The sequence below is a fragment of the Arthroderma uncinatum genome (genome assembly GCF_011692745.1).
Source record: "Arthroderma uncinatum strain CBS 119779 chromosome Unknown scaffold3, whole genome shotgun sequence".
NCBI classification, from domain to species: domain Eukaryota; kingdom Fungi; phylum Ascomycota; class Eurotiomycetes; order Onygenales; family Arthrodermataceae; genus Arthroderma; species Arthroderma uncinatum.
The window spans coordinates 4,169,368-4,183,861 of NW_022983865.1; the positions used below are offsets into that span (position 1 = coordinate 4,169,368).

Sequence of the window (14,494 nt, forward strand, 5' to 3'; positions counted from 1 at the left end):
TTTTCACGAAGTCGAGGCATTATTTGGGCGGGGTAAGGGGATCGAAGGACATCGTGGTGCATTTAGCTGGATGTTTCTGCACATAAACCTATTATTAATAAGTATATAGAATAATGAATGCTGTATTTCACTTAACTCAGTTCGAGTCCATCATATAACTTATCGATGTTGTCAATGTTAAGGGGTGATGTCATTGTTGGGCGGACGCGCGCTTGTACCATGTGATGTCGCGTCTAGTTTCGTTTTCAGTCGAGTTTCTGATCTTAAACATCCATCTCAACATCAACTTCTTCCCCCGACGTTCACTATTTCTTCAGCTTATTTTTTATTCATTCGTTAGTTCCTTTAATGCGATGCCATTTATCCGTGGCATGGCAGTTTATTTTTCGCGATCAGCAACTCCACCTCATTTGACATGATAGCAGCGATACCTTTCATTCAGTCCTCAGTTTGATGATCTATTAAGACCCTGAACCTTACCATTCCTTCATCCATTCCCTATCTCCCGTGGCCCGAATATAGAGCGATCATTGACACCATGTCGACGATGCGACGTTATCTGAGCGCGGAGAAGCATGCGAGCATCATGGAGTGGGTTGATAACGTCAACTTACAGCCTTGCGTCGGAATGACAGTCAGTGAACCTAGCAAAGCAGCTAAACAGGCCGATACCGCACCATCACCACCCATTCCGGTGAAGAGGAAGAGAGGGCGACCTCCGAAATACAAGCAACTCACACTAGAGAGCACAAGACTGAGACGGGTCACTGTTGTGCCTCGGGGAGCGCAACAAAAACAAGACCAGGAAGAAGATAAAGCAGAAGAAAAAGGGAAAGAACATGTGAAGAAGGACGATGGCGTTTCTAAACAGGAGCCGGAGAGCGGGAAATATGGGGAAGATATGGGAGATAAGGTGAAGAAAGAAGCATTGTCCGGCCATCCGGTATCAAGCGGCAAGAGCTCCAGTTTGCGCATGATATGCGTGGAGATCATAGTGCCATCCAGCGAGAAACACAATTCTCGAGAGAAACAAGCTTGTGGAGAAGTTGGAATAGATAATGATAAGCGAAAGCGAGGGGTTACCAAGGGCAGGCGGGGACGGCCAAAATATCCCAGATTGGATGCAGAGAAGGGCTAAAAAGAGCATGACGCGACAAATGAAACAAACCGCTTCTATTTCTGATTTCCTTCCTCCGGGGGTACTCATGAATAATTACAACCGGCCGAACGGGCAGTGAAGATCATATCAAGGCACTCCCTTGGTTTCCCGCACTACCCTAGCTGTGATCAGCATAACTCTGAAGATTCCATCCTCGCCCTTTGGACATATATCACTATATCACCCCCGCGGATTACATGAGCCGTAAGTAGCCCCAGATACGAACCGGATCCATACATCGATATGCAAGGCGTCCTCCGTTCAATTAACCTATTAACCTGTTTCAATTTCATCTCGCACAGTTCGTGCATTAGCAGGCTGCCCGTACTTTCACCACGGGGAGCCCCAATTAGACCGGACCGCACCTCCAGCACGAAGCTGATGGGTCTCTACGCGTCATGCTCTTAATATAGCTCCTGCAATACAGCGCAAGTGGGAATATCGGAGCAACTTGAGGATGAAAGTGGGCAACGGCCTGCGAGTCATATCCGGCATTCTAAACTGAGATAGATATACATGTGGGCGGACATGGGTGGGCATGTATAGATATAATATGAACAGCAATATCGGAAATACACTCTGGCAAGAGTGGACTCAATACAGATACATATGCAATGATGCCCTTTATGGAACCCAAAGCCGTCCAACGGAGCAGTCAACTTATACTTGCCGTCGTCACCAAACACACTTATTTCACACTAGATGTCTGCCGGAACGTTTAGCGAATGTTCTCAAGCGAGCATAAAGGTGGAGATGAACGGGAGACCATGGCTTCTAGCTTAAACTGCTCGGGACCGCGGATGCAACCACTTGTACCTTAAACTCCGCACGCCTTTTGGCCTTCACCTATAACATACTCCGTACACTCTAACGACCTGATCCCCGCCTGCATAAATGTCAAAAAAAAAGGAAGAATTAAGTTAATCAAACCTCGGCCAGGCGATCAAAACGTGTCGGCTGCCGAAAGAATACACGCGCGCAAGGCGCAAGCCTTGAGGAACCACCCGAAACGCCGTATATATAAAAAGAATCAGCCTCCTACGGAGCAATGCTTATCAGGCTGCACTCCGTACGACAACAGCCCTGGGGCGAGGGATCTCGTTTTTTTCTCCAGCCTCCGGTTCCCAAATGTTCAACACTCGTATCCAGAACGGCGAGTAAGACATGGAAGATAGCAAGATCATCGGGCGGTTTGCAGATCAGCGGCGGAGTCTTCTTGCATTCGACTGACGAGTCAGAATATTCAGAGATAGTGGCCTGCCCCGTTCCCGGACAGGAATCAGCGACGGGATCAGCCTATACTGCCAGATTCACAGGCTCTCATCCTGTATAGAAATTATCCTCCGAAGCCTACCGCGGACTTGGGGTCCTGTTCGCCTTGCACTGGACGGTTCTTCCCTGAGAACTAAGACGACGATCGTCCATGGATATGACTTGGTCTACATGCAGGCCAGATCAAGGCTGGCCTCCAACGCTATGCAGTGCTGACAGCAGAGCCGGAGTACAAAACGGAGTACAAAACGGGGTACAGATACAAAGTATACAAGACCGGAGTACAAAGTACATACGGAGTACTAGAAGAGAGGGCGAGATTGATATCGTGTCTACGTATGTCGAAGTTGAGATGTTTCCTGCCAAGACCTCCGTTCGCCCCTGTTTCATCTCGGTATCAACGACGACTTTGGCTTCATGCAACTCTCTATCTTTCTACGCTCTTTGGCTCGCGCTCTCTTGCAGAATTGTGGGCATCTCTCTCACCAGAGCAGTGATCTTCCACTGTGCACAAGGATCACGGCCTCCTCGTCCGCCCTACCAAAGCTTCATTCCTTCGTTTCCCCGTATCACGAAGAGAGAGAAGACGAACTGATCGGCCTTGGAACCCCAGGACCAGGACTAGGACGCGTCCTGTCGGCGCTCTGTTTAGCCACGGGCACTCCGTAGGCCCGATTAACAAGGCCGATGCACAGAATTACGGATTGCATTTACTATCATCTGGCGTATAAGCCGGGATGGTGGCCGTGTTGGTGCGGAGTCGGCTGCGTCACCGAGCATGCCATCCGCTGACAATTGGCCTGCACACTGTGTCAGGCTCCGCGAAGCTTTGGACGTTTGCACCTCTGATTTGACTGTGCCTGTCCAAAAGAAAGAAAAAATGATGACGGGAAATATTCTAGACGGATTATTCTCCAACAAAAACGACCCACGGCCCTGATTATCTGTGGGTCTCGAGGAGCCCGGAGCGAGACCAAGAGGGAGGGCCAGAGACAACAATTGGCCTCTCGTACGTGTCCCCAAGCCGTGGTCTGTGATAAGGAGATCTTCGCAATCTCTACGGTGTACTCCGTACCATGGTCTTTGACTTCTGACAGGGTCGAGGCTGCGCGTATACTTGTCAAAAGTTCCGCACCTCCACCCAACTTTAAGTATAATCACGGCTTTTGCGTGGTATGGGCGCGCAGAATTGCCCATGGCGAGTCAGCCGCCATGCTGTTCCCGTACCGTGCTACAGGGCCTATCAGATGAGGGTGTCCTTGACTTATATCAAGTACCATATACTTACGGTCTACGACCCATACCCGCGCCCTCCCCTGTTAGCCCCCTCGGGAGGTCTAATCATTTTGTCTATATAATATCCTCCTCCCTCCCTCAACTATTGCCATTTATTCCTACCTTTTGATGATATAGTTGAACAGGCTTCACTTCCATCAAAAGACACATTCATTCTTTTCTTATCCTTCCAATATAAACACCAGAAACAACCAACAAAAAAAATTTCAAAACCCACTCTTTCCATCAAAATGCAGTTCTCCGCCGTCATTCTCCTTGGCCTCGCCAGCGCAGTCTCTGCCAGACCATTCAACTGGCTTGACCTGTTCGGCTTCGATAGCAGCAGCTCGCTGCCCCTCCCAACTGCCACTGGTATCCCAACCGGCACGGGCACCCAAATTACCCTCACTCCCACTGGCACTGGCACCGGCATTCCTACTGGAACCGGCACCGGGATCCCAATCCCAACCGGCACTGGTACCCTGCCATACCCAACCGGCACCGTCACTGACACCGTCGTTCCATCTGGCACCTACCACTGGCCAACCACCATTCCAACCCCTTACATTTAAATGTCTTGACAACTACTCTACCAAACATGACGGCACCACCCAACCAAACCACCCGTCCTTGTCCTCAAGTCGTAAGCAATCATTTTAACGCCGCGCCACGAAAAGTACGAATGGGGATGCAAGGTAGAATGAGCCGGGGAAGAGAGAAAATATCATTTTACATGTTGAGCGGGCCTCCACCTTCCCTCACGCTCTTTAATTTATTTCTCCAGGGATTTGGAAGGTGGCCCATGGTTGTTTCTGGAAAATAGATTGTACATAGTTTTTACCTCTGATTCTTTCGTTCATAAATTTTGATACCTTTTTACTCTTTCTTCTCGTCCAATTTGTTTCTGGGAATATAATTGTCTGCGACCATTCTCGGCGTATTTTTCCCGCGTTTTGAAGTTTAGATAACACCGAATTAGAGATTGAGAAAGTTAAGGAGAGTTCATTCATCACAAGAGGATCGTTTTATGGACCCTTATTTCTCAGGAGTCCTCTCTTCTTCCCGTGAGAATGAGACAACTTCATCTCGATTTTACGTTGGTTCTTCCGTCGACCCACTGGGCTTATGCACGAATGGAGTCCGGATGGCTAGGTAGCTAGTCAAAATCCAACGGCTTCAACATCTAGACCGTCGATGATGCAACTGCACAGTCAACGCTGCAGCCGTTGGAACGGCGTCATTAACTTGCTCAGACGGCGGAAACTGTCAGATTTTTACTCATATACAGTGAAATCAACCAGAAAAACTCGAAGGAAATCTCTGTCACAAAGCCAAGAACTGAGGCAAGTTCTCCTTTTTATCCGGTCAATCATGATGGTGTCTTTGGTTTAAGCCAGTAGAATCGAAGACAGGTGGACCCTTATCGACCATTAATATGGCATCCACGGTAAAAGTTATAATATACTTAAAGGATAATCGCTCTCCCGTAGTTATCCAGTGTACATATCAGGTACTTTCAGGGGTTCCGTGGCTCCAAGCCAGGGGGCAAAAAAGAAAAGAGAAATAAGCTTACTTGGTGGAGGCGACTGTGTAAGTATATCCGAGAGATGAAAGATATCATTCTAGACTTCATTAACTAATACAGGAATTCTGGGCAGGAGATGGGACACGGCATATGTCAAGGCAGAGGCATGGAGATTACCAGTGCTATGCCGTGTCTGACGGACCGAACAACCTTCAAATGCCCTCCCGCCCTAGCGGATATCCAATAGGCACACAGCTAACACTTCCTCTGTTTCACCTTGAGTTCTCTATGATTCTTGACCGCGACCTTTTTGGTGGTTATACTTCTACCGTCGTGCTGTTGGAGCGCCAGTCACGACCTCGGAGGAACTACCTGGCTTCCTATCAGTGGCAACACGGTTCATCGTAAATGACCTGGATACTCTAGCTGTGGGGTGCATCAATTCAAAAAGGACGGTATATTTTGTTTATATTTAGGTATCTCCCGGGACCACCTCAATTACTTGACCGGAATAAGGAAATGAAAGACGATAGGTATAGAGGGAGGGGTATAGATGATTAATGTTAAAGATACAAAAAAGAGCTCCCTCAAGAAACGTGGAAAAAGGTCAAGAATAGTAAAATATTAGTTGTTTCCCCAAACTTGGTGTAGAAAGTAAGTGACGTATATGGGAGAGCTTATCCCCATAAACATCATCAACATCGAAAAAAAAACAGTCAAATCCATTACTTATTACCATCAATTACCTGGTCAATTACCTGATCAATCATACCATCATTGCATAAAACGCGAATGCCCCAAACACCATCGTCGCGACCGAAAATGATGGCAACGCGGCTCCGCCAGTGTATACTGGCATGGAAGGGCCCGTAGATGAGGGGTTAACCACTGTGTTGCTGCCTGTTCCGGAAGGATATGGCACCCCACTGCTATCACCTGGGTGGTTGGGCTTGGTGGGATAGGGAGTAGTAAAAACACTAGACAACGTGGTTGGTTTTTCGGGTTTATTGCTAGACACAGGCGTGGGGATCACAGTCACTGTTGGTCCGACGATGACTGGCTCCGATGCTGGGGTCTTGACTGGAATAACGAGAGTCATGGTAGTAGCGGTGGAAGCGCATTTGGTGCACACAGTGACGGTTGTAGTCCATTCCATCCCGGGTGGGGGTGGAGTATTGCCTGTGCCTGGAGCTCCCGGAGAGGTTGGCTCAGAAGCTGGCCCGGTGGTTGGATGACCCGTCTCAGGGCAATAGGTTGTGGTATATGATGTTGTTACTGTGGTGATTCCAGTGGGGCAGACAGACGTGTATGATGTTATGATCACGGATGTGACAGTTGGACGTCCTGTGCCAGATGACGAGGACCCGGTAACCATTGACGTAGTAATACGAGTTGGAAGTGACGTCGTTACGCCGGTGGTTTGGTGCGTAGAGGAGGTCCGGTGCATAGAGCTAGTCTGGTGCATGGAGGATGTTGGGGTGCGCGTAGTTATAACATCAGAGGTCGTTGGGGTTCTTGTCTCAATACGTGTTGAGGTAGTATTGGGGAACATTGAGGTGGTGATGACAGTTGGCATTCCACCGCTGGAGATCCAAGTACTGGTAGAGAAGAAAGTTGAACTCATCCCACCGGAAGACAGAGTCGAATTTGTTCCAGTGGGATAGAGGGTTTTCGACGTACTCGACACCTGGGTGGACGAAGCAGTCTTGGTGGATGAAGTGGCCTTAGTGGACGACGTCGGCTTGGTAGACGACATTGTCTTGGTAGACGAGACTGTCTTGGTGGAAGAAGTGGCCTGAGTAGACGATGTTACCTGGGTAGAGGAAGTAGCCTTTGTAGATGACACTGTTTTGGTAGACGAGGCTGTCCTAGTTGATGAAGTAGACTTGGTGGAAGAAGTGACCTTAGTGGACGACGACTTTGTAGACGAGACTTTCTCGGTGGAGGAAGTGGCCATCGTAGATGACACTGTCTTGGTAGATGAGGCTGCCTTGGTGGATGAAGTGGCCTTAGTAGACGATGTTTCCTGGGTGGAGGAAGTGGCCTTGGTGGAAGAAGTGGCCTTGGTGGAAGAAGTGGCCTTGGTGGAAGAAGTGGCCTTGGTGGAAGAAGTGGCCTTGGTGGAAGAAGTGGCCTTGGTGGATGAACTTGTCTGAGTGGAGGTTGTGGTTTTGGTAGACGATGTTGTCTTGGTAGACGAGGTGGCCTTGGTCGATGAAGTTACCCTGGTCGATGAGGTCGCCTTGGTGGAGGAAGTGGCCATTGTAGACGACGACGACTTGGTGGATGAAGACGAAGGTGCCTTGGTAGATGAGGTGGTCTTGGTGGAAGACGAACTCTTTGATGTAGAGGTATTGGTGCTAGTCATCGTCGAGGTCTTCGTCGAGGATTTCGAGGACGATGTGGTCATCGACGAGGACATCTCAGTGCTAGTAGTCTTCATCGAAGTCTTGGTCATTGACGTAGAAGTTTTGGTGCTGCTAACAGAGGTGGAAGTTGTCGTTGGTCTAGGAGGGCCACAGTCAATCAACATCTCCTTGATATGCGACGCATAGCTTCGATCATTGATGCGGTTTCGGTCCGAAGTCGTAGCGTCCCAGAGCATCACACCGCCAAAATTATTAGGGTACTTTTTGATGTATTTCGAAACAAGCGTCCGAGCCTGTTGTACCGAGATATAGTTCTGGTCATTTTTCACAAAAGGACCATCGGGCTGCCACTCCCGATGAGGAGAGCCAGGGAGACCAATGAAGATCTTAGCATTGGGATTGGCGCTCTTGCGGACAAATTTGACCCATTCTTCGAATGTGAACTGTGTTCCTACAGTGTTTAGGACCGCGCTGCGAGCTGAACACAAGGGTGTGTTGTAGAACTGGACGAAGATGAAATCGAATTGCGAGAGGGTGATTGCAGGTCCGAGCTGGGTGTCGGGGACAAGACACTGCGGCGCACCAGAAATATAGTACCGCTGTGATGGGTCAGTGGTGAACAAGCTTCGTAGTCGCTTGACCATAACTGCGTAAACTATGTAATGAGGTGCTTAGTTGAAATTTGAATGCGAATTGAAGGAAGTGATAATAATGAAAGGGATACGTGAACATACATGCGCCACCGTTGACTTCAATATCGAGATCGAAACCGTCAACGGCCGTATCACCGAATGGTCGAGGACCAGTCCATTCAGGAGAGACGGGTCCGAAGGCGCCCCAGAGGAAATCTGCAAAGTCAACAGCAGATTTATCGCTATTGAGACTATATCCAACGGAGCCAGGCTTTACCTCACCACCAAGGGAAAGCAAGATCGTCTTTCCGGCAGATTTGCACTTCGGCAGGTCTTCTATGATATAGTTGCATCCTGTTTGGAAGTCGGTCTTCTTCCCATCTGGGGTTTCCCAGGTGTTGCCATTGCATTGATTTCCAAAGTTACTTGCAGGGTAGTTACCCTTTCCTTGGCCGAGGAAGAGGTTGACGAAACCGATGACAATGATATCATGTTCCGTCTGCTGACAGAATTCAGCCAGCCGTGACTGGCCATAGCCTTGCCCCTATGCATGTAACTGTTTAGCAGTTGTTCTCATATTTTGTGACAAGAAGGGGCTGCATTTACCCAGTAAGTGACGAGATTGGTGTTAGAAGACGGGTCCAAAGCAAAAGTAGGAAATACGAGTAAGGAGATAAAGGCAATGATTGCCGCCATGATCTTTGTAGACGCCATGTCAAATGAGTGATTGCTGCGTTCTGAATAACGGTGTATACAGAGCACAAATGACGATATATATATATTATAGAAATGGATGCTCCGGCTCAGGGGAAAAGAATGGCACTGAGAACACAGCCTCGAAGTAACGAGTGTGATGTCGGGAACGACCGCAATGAATGGACACAAGCTAACGGCCTGTGAGCAGTTGGGTAGGGCCAAAAAGTAAAAGATGGACAGGAAACAGTCGCAAGGTGAACCAACGCGACGGCGATGTTATATCTAAAAAAAAGCCTGCCATGGGAAATGACTGGGGGGGAAGGTTTAGGCTGCGGTCAGAAGAGCGCTCTTCCCTATTCAGCCTCTGACTCATTATTTCCAATCCTAGACTATCATATTGTACAGTAGTAGGAGTATGATAGCAGGGGTATTGTGCTCGTGGCAAGGATGCAGTGGGCAATACCGGTAGTATTACATCGCACGGCGTCAATTCCAGGGGAATCTCCGACATATAGATATAATTAAACATATTTCATGCATGAACTTCCATACTACCATAGTCGTACAATGGGAGCGTCACCACGTTGTGACTTTTGTGATCACACGGCTGTGATATGTCGAGGTCCGAGGACCGAATCTGGCCCCCAGAACGCCAACGATAACGTGGCTCACATAGCCATGGAGGGGAGGGTATATCTGCCAGCATATCCGAGTCAACTGGGCCACAATCGAGATGTAGTTGGATGTCCGCGGCGTAGCCTAGCAGGACAGCTCCAGACTTGAAATGGACATAGCGTGTTTGCCGATGGCGCTACGGATGCACACCATCAGCAGGTACCAGGTACCATGCAGCACACCGCACGAGGCGCGGAAATGCGTGGATAGTAGCAAGGGATCGTATGCTACCGAGCACAAGACGTTGCATCGCAGGAGCAACAGAACAAGATGTTCCGGCGGGCTCCCGACCAGATGTAAGTAATGTATAGTGAACGACAGAGCCCTGTATGCAAGGCTAGTCCATCGCAAGGTTGTTATGGTGGAACGATAGGCCCGCCGATGGGTATTCATCTTCCGTTGGTCTGGTAACGACCAGGGTATAACTGTTGGTTTTGGAGTCGCCATAGACAGCTCCAACATATCGTCATGCTGTTATCCTGTCACCATGATGTTACTCCTGCGCCATGCTGTTCTATTATGTTGCTGCTGCCATCACTGATATCGATATGTATGTTAACGTCGACATGGTCCTTGATGTTTGACGGTTGGTGAAGCCGTGAAGTTGATGTTGACGGTGAAGTTGAAGCCCTTTCGGGACCGGAGGGAACAACTTTAACCCGCGGACTTACTTGGTGGCCCGGGCACAACCTGCGCAGAGCCTCCTTCGGGCTTTTTCCTTTTTTCATCTCAAGACTCAAGGCAAATCACCGCGAGCCCCAGCAGCACAACACGCCCATCCACGCCCCGCATGCGGTTAGGAGCTCCGGTCTTCTCGCGCAGGGGAAATTACACCACCCTATATGTCCCGTCAGCTATAGGTACTGCTCAATCCGCCCTTCCTGGTACGTCCCGCGCTGGAGACGGAGATGGACGAAGGAAGCCTGTCCTAGCGCGTGGGCTTCCGAGTCGACTAGTACTCGGTACTTGGCTGGAGTTCCATAATGGTACAGCGATAATGCCCGCTGTATCGTCTGTACCTGGTCGGAAGATGCGGCTAGGCGAAGAGAGGGGTATGAGGCAAACAATCGCGGAAGACGGGAGTGGGAGATGAAAGGCAGAGGGAGGGGATGCTCTTCATATAAGAAACCTCTATGAACTCTCTCATTACGATCTACATTTGATCCAACTATTCGGTGTTTCCCGTTAATAATGCGTCTGCTTCCTCGCTGAGATCATCGACGAGAGTTGCCTCTTTTTCCTAGATGATCGGTTCCTGGCCATCGGGGGGAGAAAAAGGAGTTATCCCCGGCCTGTCCGGAGTACATGCTGTATACAGGGATCAAATCGCTGTTATCCGCTAAGGTTACATTGAACGGATACTGAGCAGGGTTTGTGCATACGCCAATGGAGCCACAAATCACGCAAGTCAACGTTTATGGGGCAGCACAAAAACATGTGGCCAGCTTGTTTTCAACCGGCTAAGAATCTATATTGAGCCTCATTATTAGAATCTATCTCCTTGAAGCTGGACTCAGGCAGTTATCTTCAAAAACACACGATCCAGCCTCAATGACTCGCCTCAAATGCTTGTGCTGGCTGTACAAAAATATTGCTTACTTGTCAATAGTTTTGTGTTCCTGTTGATCTTCATTCTTGTGGCGATACAGCATCTGTTTGGCCAGCATCCCAAAACAGATGTTCAAACTGGTGGGACCTTCTAGGACTTCGGCAAACAAGGCACAGTTTCCAGAGCCTGGTATACTCAGTGGATACACTCCGTCAACCATTGTTTTGATCCTCCGGCTATTCACCAGCGAGCAGTCTTGACTAACCCCCAAGCCTAATCTTCTAAACAGCCATTGGAGGCGGTTAGCAGGCACAGTCATCCAGCTAATGCTGGTTTCGAATTACATCTGCCGTACCAACTATACAAACTATAGTAAGGCAGATAAGCATCATGCGTTGTAGCAGTGGCATAACAGCCGGCTCTGCTTCACGAATAATCAATTTATAGGGAAATATGAATGCAGAAGACTATTATTGAAATACTGCATGGTTGACTGTCTCTCGCCAAAAGGTCCCGGATTGCCCAGTTTTCGATGTTTCTTGTCATGACTATGATAGCTTGCTGCGAAGCAACTCGTCGTTCGATCATTCTATCACTACTCCGGAGCTCCATTTCAAGACAATGGGTCCTCATAGGACTTGCTAAGCGCAAAGTTACCGTGGCCACATTTACAGCTATTAAGCTGGTTTAAAGGGTCACAACCCCATATATAAGATGAGAGTGTGAGGATCGCTTACTATAAGTCCCCAAAATCGGGTTGTCCAAACACAGCTGTTCATAGCTAACTAGGACCTCTCAAATTACGCCTTGGCTTGTCTAAATGATACTTATCCCTTAGACTTGTACCCTTCCAGGCTGCTGCCTGGCCTGATGAGCTGTACCCTAACTCCGCTGGCAATCATGACGGCACCGGCATGCACAATAGAACAATCCTGGGTACCGTTTATCAAACCGTCTATACATCCGAGTCCAAAGCTCCCTGGCATACTATTACCGCAGAACTCGAGAAACCTATAAGTAACAAAGTATACTACTAGGGCTTTATCCTAGTTAGATAAAGGTTGTATTATATGATTGTCTTGAGGCTGAACATGAAGGCCTAGAATAGGGCCTAGATATGGAAGATGGATTGTACTGTGTCCCACTTTAGATATAGACAATAAGGATTAGTGGAAAGTCCCAGACATTGTCCTTTAGCAGTTTTAGTTATACTTATCACCAGTTATCTCATAAATAAAAGTAATACTGCTATCTTCCACATAATGCCATCAATTGCTGAGACAGAACCTCTATATTCCAAATAATACCTGGTTCTGATTAATCAAAACACAACCTGATTAGGGCAAGCCCTTCCATTTTCTCAGATCAAACTCTTCAACGTCCTTGATGAAGGCATAAGAACAGATCTTGATATCAATTAATAGTCTTTATCTAAATTGTCATTACTATAAACACAGAAGCGGGATACCACCCAAATCATTATCCCTAGAAAAAGATCTCCACGAAGAATTATAAAAAAAGCCAAAAATCCGCGCAAACGCCTAACACTCTTTCTTCCTATAAGGGTATATTCATGGCAAAGGGCCCAGGAGGCAGTTTTGCATCAGGATCGGATGGCGTCGCCTTAGGCCATATCCCAACCAGCAGCTTTTCGCTGCTGTCTTTGATAAGTGCTTGACAGCGTTTCTTCACTGTCCCGTTCGTCTTGTACGGTAACGGTGACATCCTGTCGAACGTGAATTGACTTCAATGGCTCTGTGTCTGTTTGATCATAGTACCGGCTGTTGCGGTTGTGAGGTACAGGATATCCGGTGCTCGATCCAGTCATGCTTTCGGTGTCCGGGCCATGAGCATGAGCTGACTGCATTCGGCTGACGGAACTCAGCTGCATATGATCCTTCGTTTGGAGTGGGCGTGAATTTGTTCGTCCGCGCGTCGTCGCATTCTTCCCTGAGCCGTATTGTCGTGATCCACCAGTCCAACTCTTCAGCGCTGGGAATATATCCCTCAATAAGGACCATGTCATGGGTAGGCAGGTGACAAGCATGGCGACTGTGGCTTCTCTGAAGTACCAGTTGAGGTACACATAGGAGATCAAGGAGGGGACCAGGCAGTATATCTTGGTCAGGACGGCTGAGATGATAATGAAGATTCCTAGTCCAAAGATAAAGACGAGGATCAACTTTTGTCTCTGGGGTAGTCGAACGGCCATGAGGAGGGGGATAGCGATAACGAGCATGAGAACATCGGACGAAATGGCGAGGATGCCCTGGATGATCTCATAATATTGGTAGGAGGAACATTGGTCTGGCTGCTGTCTTAGCATTTGCGCAAGCAGATACGGCTTATAGATTCAAGATTTCAACTCACAGTCTGGCGTGGGAACGGCCCAATAGTTCGGCAGCGGTCGGCATATCAAGAAGAGAGCCAACTCGGAACCGACAAATCCAAGAGCGACCCAGATGGTCAGGTACTTCACCAGACGTTGTTGGCGCAAACCCTCCCTATCGAACAAGCCGTTAGCATATTGGTTCTCCTGATCTAGGAATGCGGTCCCATCCATACATTATGCGACGATATAGTATGATCATGCACGCCTTCAACGACCAAATAGTCATCACAAACGCATGCTCAGAAACGAACACCCATTTGCTGCCTTTGATACGCTCGGCCTTGATCTCGGGCGTAAGATTCCTAATATCCTCCTCATCCATCAAATTCGAACCTCCGACTGAGACCACCTCATTCAGTGACACACATAACAGTGTGTACCATACACCGCCAGTCAACATTATATAGTCATCGAGCTGTAACGACCTCAATCCGAGTCGCCGCACTCGAGCAATACTATGAACCGTCAACAAATCGTCTCCATGTTAGCCAATGCTCTCTCACAGGTGGGATGACCCCGTTATCCACATAGATGGGTAAACTCACGTTCTTAGGACCAGAACCAGCATCCCGAAGGAGTATAAGACCCATGTTTCCTTCCTGAAGCCAGCGGCATATGAGGTATCTAAGGCAGTCATCGTTGCAGGTGATGTCTCGAACCTGTGAGGAGGCAGGCTATTGAAGTGCGTTAAATATCCACCTTGTTCGATATCTCGCCCGCTATTGTTGATAATCCGTCAGGTTTCGGCCGTACCCAATCCACTGGAATTTTCTACATGTGGGTGAATCTGCGACAGAGGATGATTGAATATATATCTTTCTCGAACCAGGACCGTTCTTGCTCCCTAGAACCCCGTATGTGCAAGCTTACGGCATCCTTCGGTAGGGATTAGCTGTTCACGCCATGAGTGGATCTGGTAATTAGCCCATCTTGGGGTGCAAGAGATGGCG

At 48.4% G+C, this 14,494-nt stretch overlaps 4 protein-coding genes across 4 annotated transcripts; 2 read left to right on the forward strand and 2 right to left on the reverse strand.

Moving 5' to 3' along the window:
• Positions 1-538: 538 nt before the first annotated feature.
• On the forward strand, positions 539-1,138 carry GIQ15_05029 (uncharacterized protein; the record flags this gene model as incomplete). The annotated part of the gene is made up of 1 exon (XM_033552446.1): positions 539-1,138. One exon carries the CDS (start codon positions 539-541, stop codon positions 1,136-1,138), a length of 600 nt encoding a protein of 199 aa, XP_033406176.1.
• Positions 1,139-3,957: 2,819 nt separating this feature from the next.
• Positions 3,958-4,278, forward strand: GIQ15_05030 (uncharacterized protein; the record flags this gene model as incomplete). Its single annotated transcript, XM_033552447.1, has 1 exon — positions 3,958-4,278. The coding sequence occupies one exon, from the start codon at positions 3,958-3,960 to the stop codon at positions 4,276-4,278; it is 321 nt and encodes a 106-aa protein (XP_033406177.1).
• A 1,719-nt stretch (positions 4,279-5,997) lies between these two features.
• On the reverse strand, positions 5,998-8,946 carry GIQ15_05031 (uncharacterized protein; the record flags this gene model as incomplete). Its single annotated transcript, XM_033552448.1, has 3 exons — positions 5,998-8,255; positions 8,335-8,776; positions 8,839-8,946. 3 exons carry the CDS (start codon positions 8,944-8,946, stop codon positions 5,998-6,000), a joined length of 2,808 nt encoding a protein of 935 aa, XP_033406178.1.
• A 3,830-nt stretch (positions 8,947-12,776) lies between these two features.
• GIQ15_05032 (uncharacterized protein) lies at positions 12,777-13,866 on the reverse strand (the record flags this gene model as incomplete). Its single annotated transcript, XM_033552449.1, has 3 exons — positions 12,777-13,459; positions 13,523-13,656; positions 13,718-13,866. 3 exons carry the CDS (start codon positions 13,864-13,866, stop codon positions 12,777-12,779), a joined length of 966 nt encoding a protein of 321 aa, XP_033406179.1.
• Positions 13,867-14,494: the final 628 nt, after the last annotated feature.